Source organism: Triturus cristatus, chromosome 10, assembly GCF_964204655.1.
Source record: "Triturus cristatus chromosome 10, aTriCri1.1, whole genome shotgun sequence".
NCBI lineage: Eukaryota > Metazoa > Chordata > Amphibia > Caudata > Salamandridae > Triturus > Triturus cristatus.
In genome coordinates this window covers 756,462,350-756,482,880 of record NC_140593.1, presented here as the reverse complement: position 1 = coordinate 756,482,880, position 20,531 = coordinate 756,462,350, and the positions used below count along the sequence as shown (strand labels likewise).

Below are 20,531 nucleotides of genomic sequence, written 5' to 3'. Positions count from 1 at the left end.
AGTATTCAGCGCTCATTTAGAGTGTGCCACATGGATTTCTCAGCATCCTCTCTTGCATGCTTGATGGGGGGTGTAGAACTTTGTTTCATTCTTGGCACATCATGACTGATCCACAACCAGTCACCTTGCCTGATTCAAAGATGGTGGCAGTGTTGCAGGATGTGGTGGGGCGCATTAGTGGACCACAAGAAGCATTCTCTGGTGCCTGTGCTGACAGAGATGCAGAATCCATGCATACCCGTAGCGATTATTGAGCATCACAAATGTCCCATAAAGACACCTTTGTGTATTCTCCTGTCTTCTCCGAAAGAAAGCATTCATCACATGTGACTCACGAACTCCGTGGGTTAACACTAGCAGACATTCCCTGGCCTTGGTTACTTAGGCCATTGCTGCATCCCTGAAGATGGGAACAGGGTGATAATGCATCTGCAGGTCATTGGAACAGCATTGGGAATATGTGAGTGAGGATATCTCTGAACTCCTTCAACACTTGTGCACCAATTTGACTTGTCCAGACCCACTACTCCCTAAGGAGAAAGAGGATTTATTTCCCCAATATACAAAGAGCTGGACATTGTTATTCTACATGGGGCAGTTAGCAGAGTCCTAGCCAGGGAATGGAAAAAATTGGAGCTGTGATTTTGGTACGGTGGATACCCACTGTCTCCGTTCTCAGAAGAATTCCCCTCAGTGGTCAAAGTAGATTCATTATTGGTTGGCCTCTCTTCACAAGGGTCTATGTTTCATGCCTCACCAAGGCATATTGTAGATAAAAAAGCTGATGATGCAGATCAGCAGGCTTACACAGCCTGAATATTTGCTAAAAGGGTGAACACCTATTACACGTAGACTGTTGAGTGTGTCTTGCATGACTTTCAGGCCTGGTCAGAGGAGATGCACCAGGGAACTGATTACATATCACACCTTTCTATGATGAAGCAACAGGTCAGACATTTCATTTGATTGTCTTTGTGTTTGACTGCAGCATGGTGTCCCATTTGGATAACGTCATGGAAGGGTGACAACTCCCAGGAAGCACTATTGGGTTATCTGCCCTTCAGTTTTCGGATCTATTCTAACACATGGTCAGAAAATCAACAGAAGACTGCAGGGTAATCCCTCGACTACAAAGGGGGCTCAGATCACAGTTCTTCGAGCCTGCTAGACCTTTAAGGGGTACAGACCAGACCTTTCGAGGCAGGAGACATGGCTATCAGCCCATTATGCTGCCAAATCCTGTCTCCACCCTACTCCCCACCACACTTCCCAAAGCATGGCTGCCAGCCAAGTAAGGGGATGACTGCTGGACTTCAGCGCCTCTTGGAAAGCTATGGCATAGGTTATTTGGGTTCTTTAACTGATAAACTTGGGATATCAGATTCAGTTCATGGTGCCTCCAGAGGACTTCTTCTGGACTTATGCATGGCCCTGGTGTCCCTTTCTTCGACGGCTCTCCATTAAATCAGGACTTGTTGGCCAAGGCGATGAAAATTCATGTTCCAGAGGAAGATGGGCCTCAGATTCTATTCCACTGTATATGTAGCTCAGAAACCATCAGGGGATTTACTTTCTTTCATGGATTTGAAAAGAGTAGTTTTATTTCTACCCCAGTAGTCATGCATAAAGGTCATGAGCACACTGCAAAACGTTTTGCCTCTTGTGTCTCTATGAGACTTTCTGGCTATCTGGCTTTTCTGGCCCTGAAGGACGCCTACCTTCATGATTCCATGCACTTGCATATGTAAGATACCTTTGATTCAATCTCCTAGGAGAGCATTTCCAATGTAAAGTCCTTCCTTTTGGCATGGCAGCAGCTCTAATTATCCTTACCAAGATTCTGACACCTTTGGTGGGTATTCTTCATTCTCAGGTTTTTATATACTTGGATGATTGGATAAGCTCTTCCTATTCTTTCTCAAATGATGTCAAGGACGTTCACTGGGTTTGTGAGCTTCTTCAGTCATACTACTTTCTATTCAACTTGTCCAATCCACATCTGGTGCCTTTCCATATTCATAAGAGCTGTTTTCCAGACTGTCCAAGGTCAAGTGTTCCTTCCTTCTCCTTCGAAACACAGATAGGTGTCTCAGTTGTCAGCTATCCTCTCCAATCCATGCTATGGGCCTGGATTGACTTCAAATTCACTGGGAAATGTCAGCTTGCATCCTTGTGTTTCCTTGGGTTTGACTATACCTACAGATCTTGGTCAAACACCTTTTAGGTTTTTGGATCCCATACTGAGAGAATTACAAAACAATGATCCCTGACACCCCACAAATTTTCCAGGATCTGCAATGGTAGCTGACCTTGGAACACCTGGACAGAGAGGCTTGTCAGCCTCCAACTCTAAACATTTTCAAAACGGACGGCAGAGGTTGAGGGCCAGAGCAGGAAGAGGATACAGTTCGTGGTCTTCGATCTCCAGAGTATGCAGCAAGGCATCAAGAATCTTTGATCTTTGCACCTCTCCCTCAGGATAAGGCTGTCCAGTTACCCAAAGACAATCAGGTAGCAAAGGCCTATATCAACTGGCAGGGGGGACAAGGCCCCAAGACTGACAGAATATCAGAACGTGGACAGAGGTAAGTCGTCTTTCCTTGAATGCAGTCTATCTGCCAGGCAAAGAGAATGGACATGAGAATCAATTGAGCTGGTCTCCCTTTCTACAATGTCCCCATGTCTTTGACCAATCTAGTTCCAGTCCATAACAGAGTGGTTTAGGATCCCTTTGCTGGGTCTGTTTGCTTCTACCTAGAACACATTCCTTCCAGCTTCCTGGTCCCTACTCCACTCCTCAGGAACTAGGGGAGATGAAGCATTGCCTCATCCCTGGCCAAGCTGTCTCCTTTTCTTTCTCGTCATTTCAGCTGTGGGTTAGGGGTCTCCAAAAGATCAAGGCAAACTTAGAAGACATCCTCCTGGTGACTTCTTGTTGAGACCCTGGTTTCTCCTCCGCCACCAGCTTTCGATTCAGTCTCTTTTGATATTCCCCGCATGCACATCTCTTCTGTGAGTCTCTTCTGTTAGCGGTCTGGGGCATAAGAAAAGAGGCCTGCAAACCCTGAGGTAGGTAAATCCAGTCTACATGACGAGAAAAACACATAACGCAAGGAATATGATGAGGAGAACTAGGCCCTAGAGTAATAAAGACTACCAGAAAGTATATTTGGTCAATTATTTCTATGAGTGAAAAAAAGATAGGAAATAAAGAAAACAGTCTAAAAATGGAAATGTTTGCATAAATCAGATAGACGCCGTCTATCACAGTGAGCTCCATGCACAAGACCGTGGAGGCGTTCCTCTTCTGAGCTTTGCACTGAAGGGATAGAGAGATAAGATAGTGACAAGGAGTGGAAGAAAAGGGATGGGATGGAGTCCAGACTCTCCTCACAGCCGGACGCATTCACCATGAGGGTCCACGATGCCATGCTCCTCCTGCTTCCCCTCCTGGCGCCCGCAGCCTGCGCCCCCATCAGCCCCAGCACGGGCAAGCTGCTGGTCGTCTCTTTCGATGGGTTCCGCTGGGACTACGACCAGGACGTGGACACCCCCAACTTGGACCGCCTGACTAAGGAAGGGGTGAAGGCCAAGTACATCACCCCACCCTTTGTGACAATGACATCGCCCTCCCACTTCACCACCATTACTGGTAAGTGAGCATTTGAAACGAAGAGGGGGTGTTTATCGACTTTTTATTACTAAATCAAGTTGCCCGTTGGCATGTTGTTATTTCAGAAATTAAACAAATCCATAGTGAGGACAGTTGGAAACTTTTCATCGTATATTAAATATTTTTTTAGAGTTCCAAAGAGTGCCACGTGTTCAATGTGTAGGAAGGGGGGAGAGCCATCAGTTTTTTTTTACTAGGCTGTATAGGCTGCAGCGTGAAGCTCCAGGCAGCAGGGTGCCTAGAAGCTTAATGTTGCAAAGAAAAACTCTTTTAGAGAACAGTATTGTGGTCAGGGGCATGACGCAGAATCGGTGGTGCTGGGGCCCTCCCCTGCCAGGGTGTCCCTCATCCAGCCAAATATGGGTGTCTCAGGGGCCCAGCTCCACATGTGCACCTTATAAGTTCCCGAAAAGGGGGAGTTTGAGTGATTTTGGATGGGGACTCGTGGAATGCAATGCACGCTGCAGGTTTTTGATAGTGAGCAAACGTTTACGGTGGGTGGTCCTATTAAAGGTAGGGGAGACATTCTGCTTGTTTGGAGGACGAAGATCAATTTAAAGAGGGTGACACCCTCCAGGTGAGGTGTAAGGTGTGAAATACTAAAAATGAAGCCGAATCCACCATAGAATGGGAAGAGCAATGCATAAAACAAAAAAAACAAACACAAGGGCTAGGTAGCCTGGAGTGACTTGGTCCCAGCTTTTAGCTGACACTTGGTATGATTCTGAGCAACCAGCTTTGTTGATCTTTATTTCCAACTAATCATGTATTTGAAGCAGTGACACCCGAAGTATAGGCTTGCTGCGTAAAAAAAACGTGTATTCTCTATTACCTTATGAATATCTCTAGTATCTGAGGTCTAAACCAGTAAGTTTTAAGTAGAGTGAGAGATAGCTCTGCTGTACAGTCTCAAAGCCAATATGTTCTCCAATCCAAAGCCAAAGCCCGTACATGATGTGTTACCTGAGGCATAGGAATACTCTGTAATGCCACAACCTGCATGATTAGTGAAACCTGAGAGATAGCTCTGCTTTCTGAAAGCTAATATATGTATTATCTGTGTAATCTACAGGAGTCTTCTGCTCTTTGAGCCCTGGCGCTGTAAATTATTGGGCACCTTAGTTATATCTCTATTATGCAACCCCCGAGTCTGTAAGTTCGGTGTCCCTTGCGAGTAAGCTCCGATGTCTCAAGCGGGACTCTCTTGGTCTGTGTAACTTGAGAGATAGTTCTGCCGTCCAGTGTTAATACTTTACATTACGTGTTACTTATTGGACAGCTGGGCTTTGTGAGGCCTGCGCCTGTGAATGTCTCCACGTGGGAATGATATTCTGCCTCAAACGCAGCCCTTAGCAATTGTCGAGTGTGAATGTTGTGCTTTTATAATGAGTGTCCCATTTGCGCTTGTGTGTACTCGAAGCTTTTGGTATGTGTGTGCCTTATGCTCTTGTTATAATTTTATCGTGTACTTTTGTCTTGAGCGTGTAGTCTGTGGTTGTTTGTGTGTACCCTTTTCTTTTGTCGTGTTTTCATGTTTTGTCATTGTCGAATATTCACCACATTGCATGTTAAAAGCTTTTATAGCTAAGATGACTCCATCATTTTGTTTAATATGGGTCGACTATGCTAGTTCCGTGTGTCCTACTTATGCCTTTAGCATGTGCACGTATCGTGTGTATTCTACATTTCTTTGTGTGGATTCTGCGTTTTTGTGGTATTATATTGTAGTTGCACTTGTACTGTCATAGCCCTGGGGAGGGTATCTGCCATGTGTCCATGGTGTATCATCTGAGAAGTCCAGCCAGGAGTGGCGCAGAGCTGCCCATAGGAATAGATTTTGTTCAGCCAACCACGTCGAGTGTGTGTCTTTTGTTCTATGGTGTGTGTATGATATGGTTTTGCCATGACTGCTTCCTTATGTGTTCATTATTTGAGTCTGTATATGTTTGCAGCATATGGATCCCCCCTAGTGTTTGTCCTATGCGTTTGCTTTGCTGTTGCCTTATGGTTTAGTTCTGTGTATATCCTGCCATTTTATGGAATATGTAATGTAAGCTTTTCTTTTGCGCAGATCCAATGTTTTTATCGTGTGTATTTTAAGATTTGTCGTGTGTCCTTGCTTTTGCCATATGCATTTTAAGTTTTTGTTGTGCAGTGTACATACTTTTGCCGTGTGTGCATCTCAGGTTTTGATTTTGAATGGAACTCGTGAATTTGCCTTGTCTTTTTTTTGTATTGGTTTTTTTCCTGTGGCTTTGTTATGTATAAATCTTAAGGTGAGACATTGTCTTTAAGCTTTCGTTTTGGACTAGTGTGTATCATGTGCTTTTGCTGCGTGCCCTTTCTTATCCTTTTTTCTAGTGTCATTCTTACGTTATTTGTTATTTGTGAATCCTATTACACATTTTTGTAATCCGAGTATGCGGTTGTTTAGTTATGGGTCTCTTTTACTGTTTGTACGCCTGTCTTGACGGCTCTGTCCTCGGCATCTCCTATAATATCATTGCACATTTTCATCTTATGTGTTTTATGTGTGTCCCACCAATGTTTTTGTTTCTGTTCTACCTATACTTTCCCTTTGTCATTTCTGTGTCTTATGCATATTAGACATTTCTGTTGTTTGTTAGTACAGTTGTTTTTTTAGCAAATTTTCTTGTTTTGATATACTTCTTTTTTGTCAGCTCATTGCACTATAAATAAGAGCTGATACTTTACCCAATTCAATAAGATTCAATTTATTGACCCTTAAAGGACGAATAACTGATTTAATCCTTTCTGCAAGTGCAGATTTGTATCAGCAAGACACACACATATGTCAATAATGTGCATTTGCCTGTTTGTGTATATATCCATGTTTTTGTCGTGTGCCACTGAGACCTTTTCTGGTGGGCCTATCCTTAATTGGATATTATTTAGCTCAGATTGCGCACTAAATACTTTCATGACAGGTCAGTGTTTCGGTAAAAATGAATTCTTATATAGGATAAACTGCTCCACTGCCGTACATTATAATTTATAAGGATATGGCATGTCACCAAGGATTTCTTTGACCATGTAGAGGAACAAGGCTGAAGGCTAGGCTTCTTTATAATATCATGGTTCTCCATGTGACAGGCAATATCCATATAATGAAAGCCAGAGGGTAATGTATTCCTTATAGTACATGAGCAGGCCATAACCCTTCCCACCAAACACTTGAATCGTTGATGTAGGGCTCCTTCATATGTAAGAAATAGGATGTTTGTAAACATAGAGACTATCGCTAGAATCACTACTAATAAATTAAAAACACAGAAAAGCACTTAGATATTTGTTTAAAAAATATATTTGAATCTGTTAAATACAAGTCAGAGTTACAAAAGACAGTGTAGCTCAGAATGTAAGGAAACATGCAGAGAGTGTATCTTTCCTTTAAATACTTAGAGGGTGGAAAAAATAAACATGTTGCCAGAAATGTCTCCTTTCTGCCTATGACTGTTCATCTAGAAAAACTAGAAGAAGTGAAGCTTTAATTATGTTGTGTAACTTCCCTTTCTCCCTCGGCTGCTGGTAGCAGGACATGTAAAAAAAATATTACAGTTGATCGGCTACGTCATCTTTTTTATTACAGGTGACTAGGGATGTTTCACATTGCTTATAGCAAGGAAATTAGAAATGAGTTTAATACACGAATTGCAGGATCCGGTATTATGGATAGAATAAATAATAGGCAGCGGTACGTTGCTGCAGGCAAATTTATTTCTAAGGAATATATTGTAACTTGGCATAGAGGTGAGTGGCGTATACAGTGCAGTTAAACACACAAGATGATGGACGGAAAGTTGCACATTGGCAAAACATTCACCTCCAGTCACAGATCTGGGTTTAATCCATCGGTATTTTGCTCACCACGCCACCCCAGTTCAGACATGGCCATATGCAAATCAGTCTTGACCCTGTGCCTCATGGGAACAGTCCAGCCTGAACTGCCAAGCCATGTCTTTCCTGGACCGGAATCAAGCATCCTAGGACCGGTTTCGGGGTTTCACCTCTCTTCAGCCAAGATAGTTTGACTCCAGTGGCGTAGTGAGCACGGGACCCACGTCTGGGCATACCCTTCCCACATAGGGCGAACAGCAAAACACACAAGATGATGGACGAAATGTTGCACATTGGCAAAACATTCACCCCCAGTCACAGATCTGGGTTTAATCCATCGGTATTTTGCTCACCACACCACCCCAGTTCAGACATGGCCATATGCAAATCAGTCTTAACCCTGTGCCTCATGGGAACAGTCCAGCCCGAACTGCCAAGCCATGTCTTTCCTGGACCGGAATCAAGCATCCTAGGACCGATTTCGGGGTTTCACCCCTCTTCAGCCAAGATAGCTTGACTCCAGTGGCGTAGTGAGCACGGGACCCACGTCTGGGCATACCCTTCCCACATAGGGCGAACAGCAAAACACACAAGATGATGGACGGAATGTTGCACATTGGCAAAACATTCACCCCCAGTCACAGATCTGGGTTTAATCCATCATTATTTTGCTCACCACGCCACCCCAGTTCAGACATGGCCATATGCAAATCAGTCTTGACCCTGTGCCTCATGGGACCAGTCCAGCCCGAACTGCCAAGCCATGTCTTTCCTGGACCGGAATCAAGCATCCTAGGACCGGTCTCGGTGTTTCACCCCTCTTCAGCCAAGATAGCTTGACTCCAGTTGCGTAGTGAGCACGGGACCCACGTCTGGGCATACCCTTCCCACATAGGGCGAACAGCAAAACACACAAGATGATGGACGGAATGTTGCACATTGGCAAAACATTCACCCCCAGTCACAGATCTGGGTTTAATCCATCGTTATTTTGCTCACCACGCCACCCCAGTTCAGACATGGCCATATGCAAATCAGTCTTGACCCTGTGCCTCATGGGAACAGTCCAGCCCGAACTGCCAAGCCATGTCTTTCCTGGACCGGAATCAAGCTTCCTAGGACCGGTTTCGGGGTTTCACCTTTCTTCAGCCAAGATAGCTTGACTCCAGTGGCGTAGTGAGCACGGGACCCACGTCTGGGCATACCCTTCCCACATAGGGCGAACAGCAAAACACACGAGATGAAGGACGAAATGTTGCACATTGGCAAAACATTCACCCCCAGTCACAGATCTGGGTTTAATCCATCATTATTTTGCTCACCACGCCACCCCAGTTCAGACATGGCCATATGCAAATCAGTCTTGACCCTGTGCCTCATGGGAACAGTCCAGCCCGAACTGCCAAGCCATGTCTTTCCTGGACCGGAATCAAGCATCCTAGAACCGGTTTCTGGCTATCAGCCGTCATCAGCCAGGATAGCTTGACTCCAGTGGCGTCGTGAGCACGGGACCCACGTCTGGGCATACCCTTCCCACATAGGGCGAACAGCAAAACACACAAGATGATGGACGAAATGTTGCACATTGGCAAAACATTCACCCCCAGTCACAGATCTGGGTTTAATCTTTTCTTATTTTGCTCACCAGGCCACCCCAGTTCAGACATGGCCATATGCAAGTCAGTCTTGACCCTGTGCCTCGTGGGAACAGTCCATGCCAGAAGGCTGAAGAGGGGTGAAACCCCGAAACCGGTCCTAGGATGCTTCTTTCCAGTCCAGGGAGGACCTGGCTTAGCAGTTTGGGCTGGACTGTTCCCATGAGGCACAGGGTCAAGACTGATTTGCCTATGGCTGGGTTCAAACTGGAATGGCATGGTGAGCAAAAAAACGATGGATTTAGGCCCAGATCTCTGTACTGGGGTGAATGTATGACATTGTTCTGCATTCTTTCCATCAATTATTGTTTTTGCATTATACAGTGCAGTTCACACAACTTTTGATGTGGGCAATGAAGATGTGCTTAAAAAGACATACACTCAGGCAGCAATTCTGTCTTGGGAGTGCTCGATGCAAATACACACACACACACACATGCGCGCACACACACACATCTTTGAGGATATTCCCAAGCATTTTCAATGACGTTCCTGCATTTATTTGTAAGTATAAACCTAGGGTTAACCAAATGAGGTATAAATGTTGCAGCAATTGCGTACCAAGCAGCCCCTATTGATCATGGGTATGCGACATAAGAAAAAGTCTTCATATCATAACATCCATCCATAGAAAGCAGTAAATAAACGATATTTGTGAAACTTCACAAGTATTATATGCCTTTTCATGAAGATTTACCTCATTGCAATGACTTCTGACACAACTGGTCTAAGTAACATGGGGAATCAAGTGCACCCAGTCCTAGGGGGTTGAGCGCACCCAGATGCACAGTTATTCGGGGTGTAGGACCCCTCGATAAAGCACGCCACATAGTTTATGTAAGTGAAAGTACTTTAAAAAAAACTTTCCTTGCTTTCAAGCAGGGCTTCACCAGGATCGGTCATAATATACTCTGTCCTTTCATTGGATGTGAAACTCTTTTTCTGAGTAGATTATATGTTTGTAGGTGTTCACATTCATTAATTTGCCTCGAGGAAGAGGTGTGGCGCCGCGGCCAGGGCGACTGATGCCGGAATCTGGGGATCACGGTTCGATCCCCGGCGCTGGCGGCAGGTCAGCCCAGCACCATGTGACGCTGGGCAATAGTTTGCTTAATCTTCCCGACGGCGCCTAGAGACCCTTATTATAATGTGCGCTCTTTGAGGAGAAAATCACACTCGAGGCTTGTTGTTCGGTGCACTTCCTCAGTGCGCGACGACGGGACGTTCCTTTGAGAAGTGTGCAATGGAATAGCATTGGCACTTGCACTATGACCTTCACAGATAACAAAAATACACCTTTGGTACAACAAGCCCTAACGAAAGAAACAATACTCTTTTTCCTAGGCGTTTTACTTTTCTTACCGTTTTATTTTGCATTCACCCCTAGAGAAGGTTCATTGCTCTCCATAGCTTGACAGCAATGAATATCTCGGATATTATGCGAGTCCTAGCTTTACTGTCTGACTTGGAAAGTCCACTGAGGCGCATTTTCCAGACTCACGCTAGAAGGTTCCATAATATTTGCAAAAACACAGTTAGATAAGCTCACGGAAACCTGTAGTCAGAGCTAGTAAATGATTCACAGTGTTGGCTTCTGCCTGCCTTCTGCTGTGCATGCAGTGGGCATTGATGACTATTTTTAAGTCCGGTACAAAGGCAGGTTTAGCTGCCTGCTGGAGCTCACTTAATGACAATTACCGCTTATTGTCCCTCCAGGGACCTTTGGTGTGCAGAGCAGACGGTGATAGTCAGTGCTTACTTTGTAAAAATGTAAGTTTCAGGTTCTAAGGTCTGCCACTGCAGCTGGCACCACTCACAGCTCCTGCCACTGCTGCCAAGTGCCAGTGGCAGCACTCCTTACTAATATTCACACTTAATTGTGAAATTGTGGTCAATTCCAAGTCACTGAAAGCTATAGAGATGTCCTGAACGAGCGAGCTAGTGCTACAGATATGGACGTTTCAGTACGTTGAATTGTCAAACAGTCTACTGACGCTCATTACTCAAAAACAGAGACAGAGAGCGCCAACGTGTGGTATGCTCTTAATAATAGGCGCCAATGTTTAGAAACAAGTGCCGTGCCAAGCACTGGCAAACGCCTCACAAATTAAGCACAGGGGGGCATATCAACAACAACCGGCGATAATTATCGCTGAGCGCACTTAGCGCTCGGATAATTATCGCCGGCTAGCACCGATTTTTATCGCTGAGACAGCGTGCTATTAGCAACGCTTATCTCATCGGCGATAAAAATCCTAGCGCTAACTGGCTAACGTGAGATTATCGCTGGAAACCCAGCGATAATCTCACGTTAGCTAGTTGATAGGGACTCACAAACTTAGCCATGATAACAACCTTCCATAGGATATCATGGCTAAGTCAGTCCTGAAGCAGGTGTTAGGAAAGTAGCGATAACAGGTGTTATCGCTACTTTTCCTGACGCTATGCTTCATAGCGTGGGGCTTGATGATAGGAGAAATGTCGCTTAGCGACATTTCTCCTATCATGTCAGGTCAGGAACGCCCACGTTGCATCTCATTAGAGATGCAAAGCTGGGCGTTAGAAATCCCCACGCTAAAGCAAGATTTCACGCGTTAGCGAGATCTTGCTAATATAGCGATAAAATTATCGCCGCTTTTCGGTAAAGCGGCGATCATTTTTTATCGCCTCGTTGTAAATATGCCTCTGAGTCCGCTCTGGCACGGGTAGGTAGCCACAGTTCGTCACTGCCGTTGTCACTCACCTCTAATATCAGGCATGAAATGCCCATTGGACTAAAAGGGCTTCAATCCCTGTACCCTGTTTCCCCTTCCTCTCGGTTGTGTGCCCCTGCCCAGGCTGCTGCTGAGGCAGGGCACATACAGTTCTTCAGCTGATGTGTGATGACCCATGCCGGAAGGGGTGTCTCAATGACAACCTTTTCACAAAGTATTGGCAGTTCGATCAAAGGTGGAAGTGCATGAATAAGCATGTGGGAGCCGTGATCGTGAATGCTATGGGGGCAAGGCCAGGCAGTTTGACGAATGGCCAGAGAAAGGCTAAAAGCAACAACACTTTCAGCAACTATGTTTTTGACTTTACACCTTCAGATAAATATATAGAAACTATAACACACATGCCGCAATTGAAAAAGAAACGCAAGTTAATGTAATCGGTCGAAAATGCATTCTTATATGTTCTGAAAGTGCAGTTGGTTAATGCGCTCACTTCAGGTGTCTCTGTGTCTCTGTGTGTAATCAGTCATATAAAGTGCCCACAGGATGTCATGCTACTTGCTCATGCGGACATATGAGCACCTCATACCGAAACCCCCTCCTCACATCACTCACATGTAATAGTCCACAACAGAGGTCAGAGCAGGACAAAAAACCTCCTTAAAGTGAAATCCAGTGGAATATTTTTGAAGAGAAACTCCATATCTTAAGAGGCCACAGCAGGCCAGTTAAACTGAAGCCCCAGTAGGGTTTTAGAGACTCTTCTCCCTACGATCACTCTGCTTAACTTGATATCAGAGGATGGGGGTGCCCCCTGGATCAAGGCCACCAAACATGATTCAGGCATTGCCATGGTGCCAACTACAGTGAAAGACTTGGAGAATGGACTTTAAAACTTTATCAGTATTTGACGCGTGAAAACAAGCACCAGCGATCATCCAGAAGCCGCAAGATTGTCTATATAAACAATTTAAATATTTTGTCTAAGTTACCCATTTAGTCCATTCGGGGGGTGTCTGCTGCGCATCACTGCTCCTTGAAAACAAAACATTGTTTACAAGCTAAGTCTTGTAAACAAGCTTGTATCTCCTCCTTAGGAAGAGAACCCCCTGAAAAAAGTCCAGATAAAGACACCTGGGCGTGAAGAGAGAAGTGGGGGTGCTTGGGGGTGATAACCCTAACCAGACACTTTCTCCCAATATCATCTCCACAAATAACTCTCAAACTCTGTGGTTGTTACACATTTTCAGACAGGTAAATGTGCAAATCTGCAACCCAGACGTGGGTCCCATGCTCTCCATACCACTGGAATCAAACTAGCCTGTCTGATGAGGGGCGATACTGCAAAACCAGTCCCAGGATGCTTGCTTCTGGTCCAGGGAGGACCTGGCCTGGCAGTTTGGGCTGGACTGTTCCCATGGCGAGCAGGGTCAAGACTGATTTGCATATGGCTGAATTTAAGCTGGACTAGCACAGTGAGCAAAAAAATGATGGATTTAGGCCCAGATCTCTGTACTGGGGTGAATGTTTAACTTTGTTCAGCATTCTGTCCATCAATGGTTCTTTTTGCATCTGCAACTAAAAGCAGCAATGGGCCAAATCTTATGATAATGAGTCTGAGTAAAACATGAGGTCTCTTCATATTGCGGAAAGCTCACAGGGTTACAAAGTTGCCTACCTAAAGGCTTTCCTTTAGCCTTAGTACAATGCAGCAACTAAAAAACCCTGGCAGACTCCACTGATTGCAGAACAGATGCTCTGCAGTCCTGGAAGCCAAGGCCACGTATTATCAGTTGAGGAGTGATATTTGGGCATTTAAGAAGTGATATTAGGACATTATCTTCATTTGTGACCTGCGAACTGTTCATTATCGTTAGTTAAATGATTACTCAGCAGAAGCACCCGCATGCTTGAAAGGGTTTAAAGGGGCAAGTGAAATAAGCTTACATAACTTATTATGGTTGAGCTTTGATGCTAAAATACCTGTTGCCAGCACCCAGGATGAAAGGGCTGTTAGCATAATTACAGCCGCAGTTTAAACAGAGGTGGCTGGTATGTAAGGAGGGTGGTGGGGGTGCAAAAATAAAAGTACAAAAATGTGTAAACAAAAAATGATTTCACTTACCTTCCTGGCGCGAAGTCCTCCCCTTTAGGGTTTTCTACAGGCAGATAGGCAGGCTCTAACACGGGACCCAGGAAACTGCAGTAACCAATCGTGGCACTGTTCTCGTGCAGCATGAAAGAAGTGAAAGCAAGACTGTGCACACGTTGAAATCACAGTATTTAAGGCATATTACCATTTGTATCTAAAACAAAATCATACAACACAATAATTGAATAATGAGGGATCACAGGACGATCAGGTAGATTCAGTTTTCGGTTTTTATGGTGTAATTCAGAATAATCCAGCCAGCCAACACGTGTTTCGTCATGGGGTACACACACCCCCGACTTCTTCAGGGCTTATCGTAGTACGGCCAGTAATTCGGACCTTCAACCTGGTGATAATTCCGACCCAGGAGGTCTTATATTTCAAAACAAAAGCGGTGTAATTCGGCGTTATCTGTAGGCATTCACCATAAGGTCCAACACAGTCTGTGAGTTTGTCACACTGTTCTATTCAACCACTCAGGCTCAGAAGACGAGTACATCCATCCGCAAACACACGCGGAGAGCACCGGGCACCTACGGATGGATGTACTCGTCTTCTGAGCCTGAGTGGTTGAATAGAACAGTGTGACAAACTCACAGACTGTGTTGGACCTTATGGTGAATGCCTACAGATAACGCCGAATTACACCGCTTTTGTTTTGAAATATAAGACCTCCTGGGTCGGAATTATCACCAGGTTGAAGGTCCGAATTACTGGCCGTACTACGATAAGCCCTGAAGAAGTCGGGGGTGTGTGTACCCCATGACGAAACACGTGTTGGCTGGCTGGATTATTCTGAATTACACCATAAAAACCGAAACTGAATCTACCTGATCGTCCTGTGATCCCTCATTATTCAATTATTGTGTTGTATGATTTTGTTTTAGATACAAATGGTAATATGCCTTAAATACTGTGATTTCAACGTGTGCACAGTCTTGCTTTCTGTTCGTATAGTGGGCCGTGGCCCACTTGTAGAGGGTTTAGGGGTTGTTTTTCCCTCTTCTGTGGCACCGTTTCTGATATATTCAACTTGTGACAAGAACGTATAAAAGAGAGCGCTCGTAAATAACCTGACAGTTTGAAATAATACCCCCATTTTGCTATTTAGCATGAAAGAAGTGGCAGGAATGGAGGAACCGGCCTTCTTCTGTGCTCTAAATGACACTGGAGCCCCATGCTGTCTCTAACCCAGCTATCTAAAACAGCTGTATTAGAGCGGTTTAAAATTAGCATGTCTGACTGGCCACTGCAAGACAGCTGGCCACAAAGACATGCGTACTTTAAACTTAAAGTGCCCTGCCCATCACCATCACTGCTTTTTGCTGCTGCCTAACTGGCACCAAATGGCAGCAGCAGAAATCAGAAATCCCTGCTGCCTATCCTGACACTCGGGATGGGGTTTTGAAAAATAAAATGGTAGTAGATGAACTTTATTGGCATAGTGGGGCGAACTCTTCCGCCTTAATGGAGGAGCCGCCCCTGAGCTTAAACAAGGTAAATGGAAACTGGCTATTTATTTAGGGAACTATTTATTGCAACATGTTCATTTTTTCCATTATTTTGATAACCTTTTCTCGGAAAAAATCACCAACTGCTGTTTGATGTGTTTATTCTGCCTTTTGTCTGCAACAAACACGAAAAGAGGAATGAAAGTCTGAGCAGTGCTTGCTTGGATTCAGACTCATGAGCTGTAGATCAGCACATGTTTGAGTGGCAAACATCATGCTCATTGAACCTCTCTACTGACTTTGGAAGTGTGGAGTTGGGGAATAAACTATTCTCTGCATGAGAGTGTGCGCCCCTGTCTTCCTGCCCCAGAGCAAGCTTCTGTTTGCTTATGATTTTACACTCTGTGCACATATGTGGGCGCTTGGTCCCTTGTGACATGCCATGTGACCACGAGTGATGCTGTATGGTCTAGAGGGGCACAACAAGTGTGCTCTCCTTTTCTGAGCGTGACTACTGTCAATTCACTGGGCTTCTAAGGACTCCCAGTTCCGGCATCAACAGATTATAGGGCATAGCAGGCCTTTTTAGTAGATACCTGTCGGGGATAGTTGCCTACAGGCATCTGCCATATCATAGAATTGGTCTGCCAGCCCCCTCAAAATGGAAGAGGATACTCCCAACTTCACCCCACCAGCCTGCTGACACTGTCACACAAAGACTGTGACTGGACGACTTAGGAGGAATTTGTAAATGTCAGGAACTTCATGAAACTGGTCCCTGAGTAGACCTGTGGAATACATAAACTTTGGGGCATATTTACAAGGCCCCTGCGCCACTGGAGCGTCACTTTTTGTCAGTGCTTAATTTGTAAAATATGAAGTGCAGGTGCTCAAATGTTTGTCGGAGGCCACACCCACTTTTCTGGCTCCACCCACTTACTCTATTAGCTCCACCCACATCTTCAACTGGCACTGAGAAAAGTCAAATATAATACCCGAGTAAGGTTTTGATAGGAGGTTCCCCGTGAACCATTTTGAAAAAGTTTAAAGCAAAAGTGCATTTAAAGAACAGTTTTGGAATAAATTAGCTAAAACCACTAATGCATTGAAAAGGGAAAAGACAATACTGGGGGTAGGGCATGCCGTTTTTAAGAGAGTCTATGAGTTCAAAGATACAACTTTGACATAGCTTAAGTTATGTGACAAAATAAAACAAAATGTTGTGAAAACACTAGTCCAAACAGATAAACTGAATAAAATCATGCAATACACTTGAATGAGTCAGCCACTGTCACTTTCAGTGGCTGAAGGGGTATGGGGTTAATCAGTATAGTAGAGTATTCTGTTAAAGCAATTACTTTTAGAGAAATAAAAAAACAAAAAAAACAAAAAAAAAGGATGATAACCAATTGGGCTTGTTACTATAACTTACTCCCCTGGAGCTATATGTGCATTTATTAGACATTCAGAATAGTAAAAAAAAAACATGGAACTATGTAGTTCTGTATGACACAGACAACAGAGAGATCAGAGAAGAAGTATATGTTCAAAATATGACTTTTTAATTAAAGATTTGTATCTTAACATAAAGCAAAGAAAAATGTGATCCAAAAAGTCCTTGAGGTACCTAGGCCAAAGGAATAGGTAGTGGCTGGGCAGTTTAAATTTGACGGTATCTTAAATAAGTCATACCTATTATTAGTGCAAAATAACCATAGTGCCATACAAAATGTAATTATATAAAGACAAAATAACTAAAAATAAAATATATAAATACATGTTCTAAAATGAAAAACAAAAAAACAAGTTAAATCTTATAAAAACAAAATAAATAAAATATATTAAATAGAACAATAAATATAACATCCAAAGAAGGAAGAGACATAAATATAACAAAATATTAAATAAATTGACACTGTCAACAAAATGTTCTAAATGCAAATAAATAACCTATATAAACTAGAACAATTAAATATCCAGACACAGTAAAGCCTAACTTTTCCAAAACATTGCAATGACACATTTTTTCAGTTGGAATGGGCTACATCTATTTTTCTAGAAAAGCCCAGAAACAGTCTAAATTGCTAGTGCATTCCAAGTCTTCACCTTTGCTTGCTTTACTCCTAGTGTCAACCCTGGCAAGTTTTGTTAGTCCAGCCCCCTTACGGTGTGTAGCAAGCGAGCGCAGCAAGCTTAATGACTGCTTAATGTTTGCATGGGGGGAATTCTCCCTTCAAGAACATTTTGTAAAAAGAAAATCCAATGGTGCACAACACATTTTTCATTACATATTTAGCTGTATTAACTTTCAAAGCAAAGTAAATCGTAAATGATGACCTGACATAAGCACCCAGGCCAGAAAGCATGGAAATCTCACACATAAATACTCAGACTAGGAAGCATGGAAACGTCACACAAAGGTACCCAAGCCAGAAAGCATGGAAATGTCACACAAGCACCCATGCGATAAACCATGGAAATGTGTGTGTCACACATAAGCATCCATTCCAGGCCATAAACCGTGGAAATGTCACACATAAGCACCCATGCCAGAAAGCATGGAAACCTCACACATAAATACTCAGACAAGGAAGCATGGAAACGTCACACAAAGGCCCCCAGGACAGAAATCATGAAAACGTCACACAAAGGCACCCAGGCCAGAAAGCATGAACATGTTAAAGAAAGGCACTCAAGCCATTATCCATGTCCTTCTACATTTCAGAAAATAGAAGGCCCAAAAACATTGTTTTATATCTCAATGGTTTGCCCTATAATATTAATTTGTATCTCTATTTTGTGGAATGGCTTCAAAAGTGGCAACACATCGCAGTTTTCATTGTGTTCTAATCTAAAACTTTTGCTGACTGATTGACATATATATGTCATATAGAGGGGCTCATTATGGCATAAATATGAATTTCAACATAGCGCCACCTTCCGGTCCGGTGCAAGTTTTCTTGTATTTTTGGTTTCTATAATGGGGATATTTTCTTATTAGAGAGGGGACTTATCAGAGGGAATTTACAGTGCCCAATCCTTTCTGAGCACTAAAAACATCCAAATTAATTTCCCCTCGCTAATTTCCATGCCACCACATAGATATGCATGTTTTATCATAAGCATAAGCAGAGTATACTGAGAAACAACATATGGTAGGAATCGGATTCAAGGATTCCCTGAACCAGCATTTCCCTTTTAGCTGCGCTTGAAAATTCCGGATCTCACTGCACTCCACACTGCCGCCCATCTGTACGACCGACCACCACTCCCTCTATGAGAGCCAGGCCAGCCAATAAGCCAAATGCACCCGAGGCCTGCTGATTGCTATCTTGAGTTAAAGCGTACCACTAGGGCCGACGGGCATGGTGGCTTCCGGTTACTGCTATGCCAGGCACCAGGCAGGCACTGGTCTGGCATTCAGACAGTGAAAATGAATGAATCACAGACATCGGACTCTGACTATGAGGATCCTATAATCGTCGTATTCGTATATGTTTGGGAGTCGCCAGAGCCGGGTGAGCTGCCTGCTTCCAGCCTGCTTCCAGTCTCACTGTCCACGCTGGTGATCTACAAGTTAGAACCAGACCAATGCCATCACGCCATGCCCGGCTTCAGGAATTTTTATTTGGGTGGGCCAAGGGTGCATTTGGGTGGGCCACTGCGGGCTCGATTTGTCGCATATATGTCTAGCCAGGCCTGCTACAGGACCCTCCTTTATCTCTTCTTAGTCTTACAAGGCCCAGTAAAACGCACTCTTTTCCAGATCTCTTTCTAAATGTTATCACTCTCAAAAAGTGTTTTTTCCATGTAATGTTCCTTTGATGGGAAGAGGAGGTTTCTGAGGTGGGAGTATCGAGTATTAGTCAAGTGACACTTCTCGGGCTCCCTCTGAGCGAACCTTCAGGGAGAATCTATCTTCATTACAACCTCCACTACCTGACCCCGGACTCTGCAACGCACCCCCTTACAGGCTTGATTATTCACTACTCCTCTCCAGTGCACCTTATCTCACAGCTGACCCTGGGCATCAGCCCCATATCAAGCACCATCGGGCCCCACTTTCATTTTTCCCGGTAAAAACATTAGTAAAATCCCCTTCAAACTTAAAACATTGAATAGAGCAGTGAATATATTTAGCACGCACTTTAATGTTCCACAGTAGCCCATATGACCCGACTGCTAATTAAATAAACAAAAACAGAAAGGCCATGACAGGGCCGGCTTCAGCGCTGATGCGAAAGTCTTTTTTCGTGCCGCACCAATAACCTCTTTCTCTGTAAATACGTTGACTACCACATTCCAACAGTGCCCCTGACCACCTCCTCGGATTCCCTCACTGCCACACGCCACAAGTGCCCCTCATCTCCCCATAACCCCTCCCCCTAATGACCCACTCCTCGGATTCCCTCGCTGTCACCCTCCACCAGTGCACCTCATCTCTCTGTAGCCCTTCCCCTCATGACCTCCTCCTCAGACTCCCTCACTACCACCCTCCAACAGTGCCCCTCATCTCTCCCTAGCTTCCCCCTCCACCTCATGACCTCCTCCTCGGATTCCCTCACTGCCACTGTCCAACAGTGCCCCTCATCGCTCCATCGCCCCTCCCACTACCTCCTCCTCGGATTCCCTCACTGCCACACTCCAACAGTGCCCCTCATCTTTACGTAGCCCCTCTCTCATATGCATTTCATTTGTTGTATAGCACTACTCATATCAGTGTAGTGTGTGTCAGTACTTTACACCACGCTCACATTATACAGAGACAATGAATCATACAAGTATGTAACTCAGTCTACAGGGAATGTCACATAAGCCAATGAGGATTACAAGGTGTAGGAATCACATGTCATCCATACTGGTGGGCATTTTAAGAGGATTTGGTCTGGGGAAACACAACCTTAGGATTTAAAGAGTATTCCATGGGGGTCAGCTTTACTGATAAAAATGTATATCTGCCCAAACATACTCATTTTAGCAACATTAGAATAATGAAAGACTGGGGAAGTCCTAACTATATCACAAAAC

At 44.2% G+C, this 20,531-nt stretch overlaps 1 protein-coding gene across 1 annotated transcript in view; it reads left to right on the top strand.

The window, feature by feature from the left end:
- The first annotated feature begins 3,266 nt into the window (after window positions 1–3,266).
- LOC146789960 (ectonucleotide pyrophosphatase/phosphodiesterase family member 7-like) overlaps window positions 3,267–20,531 on the top strand; it is a 320,802-nt gene continuing 303,537 nt past the window's right edge. The window contains exon 1 of the mRNA XM_085628277.1: window positions 3,267–3,652. Within this exon, the coding sequence (XP_085484403.1) occupies window positions 3,373–3,652 (280 nt within the window). The 5' untranslated portion in view covers window positions 3,267–3,372. The remainder of the gene's footprint in view (window positions 3,653–20,531) is intronic.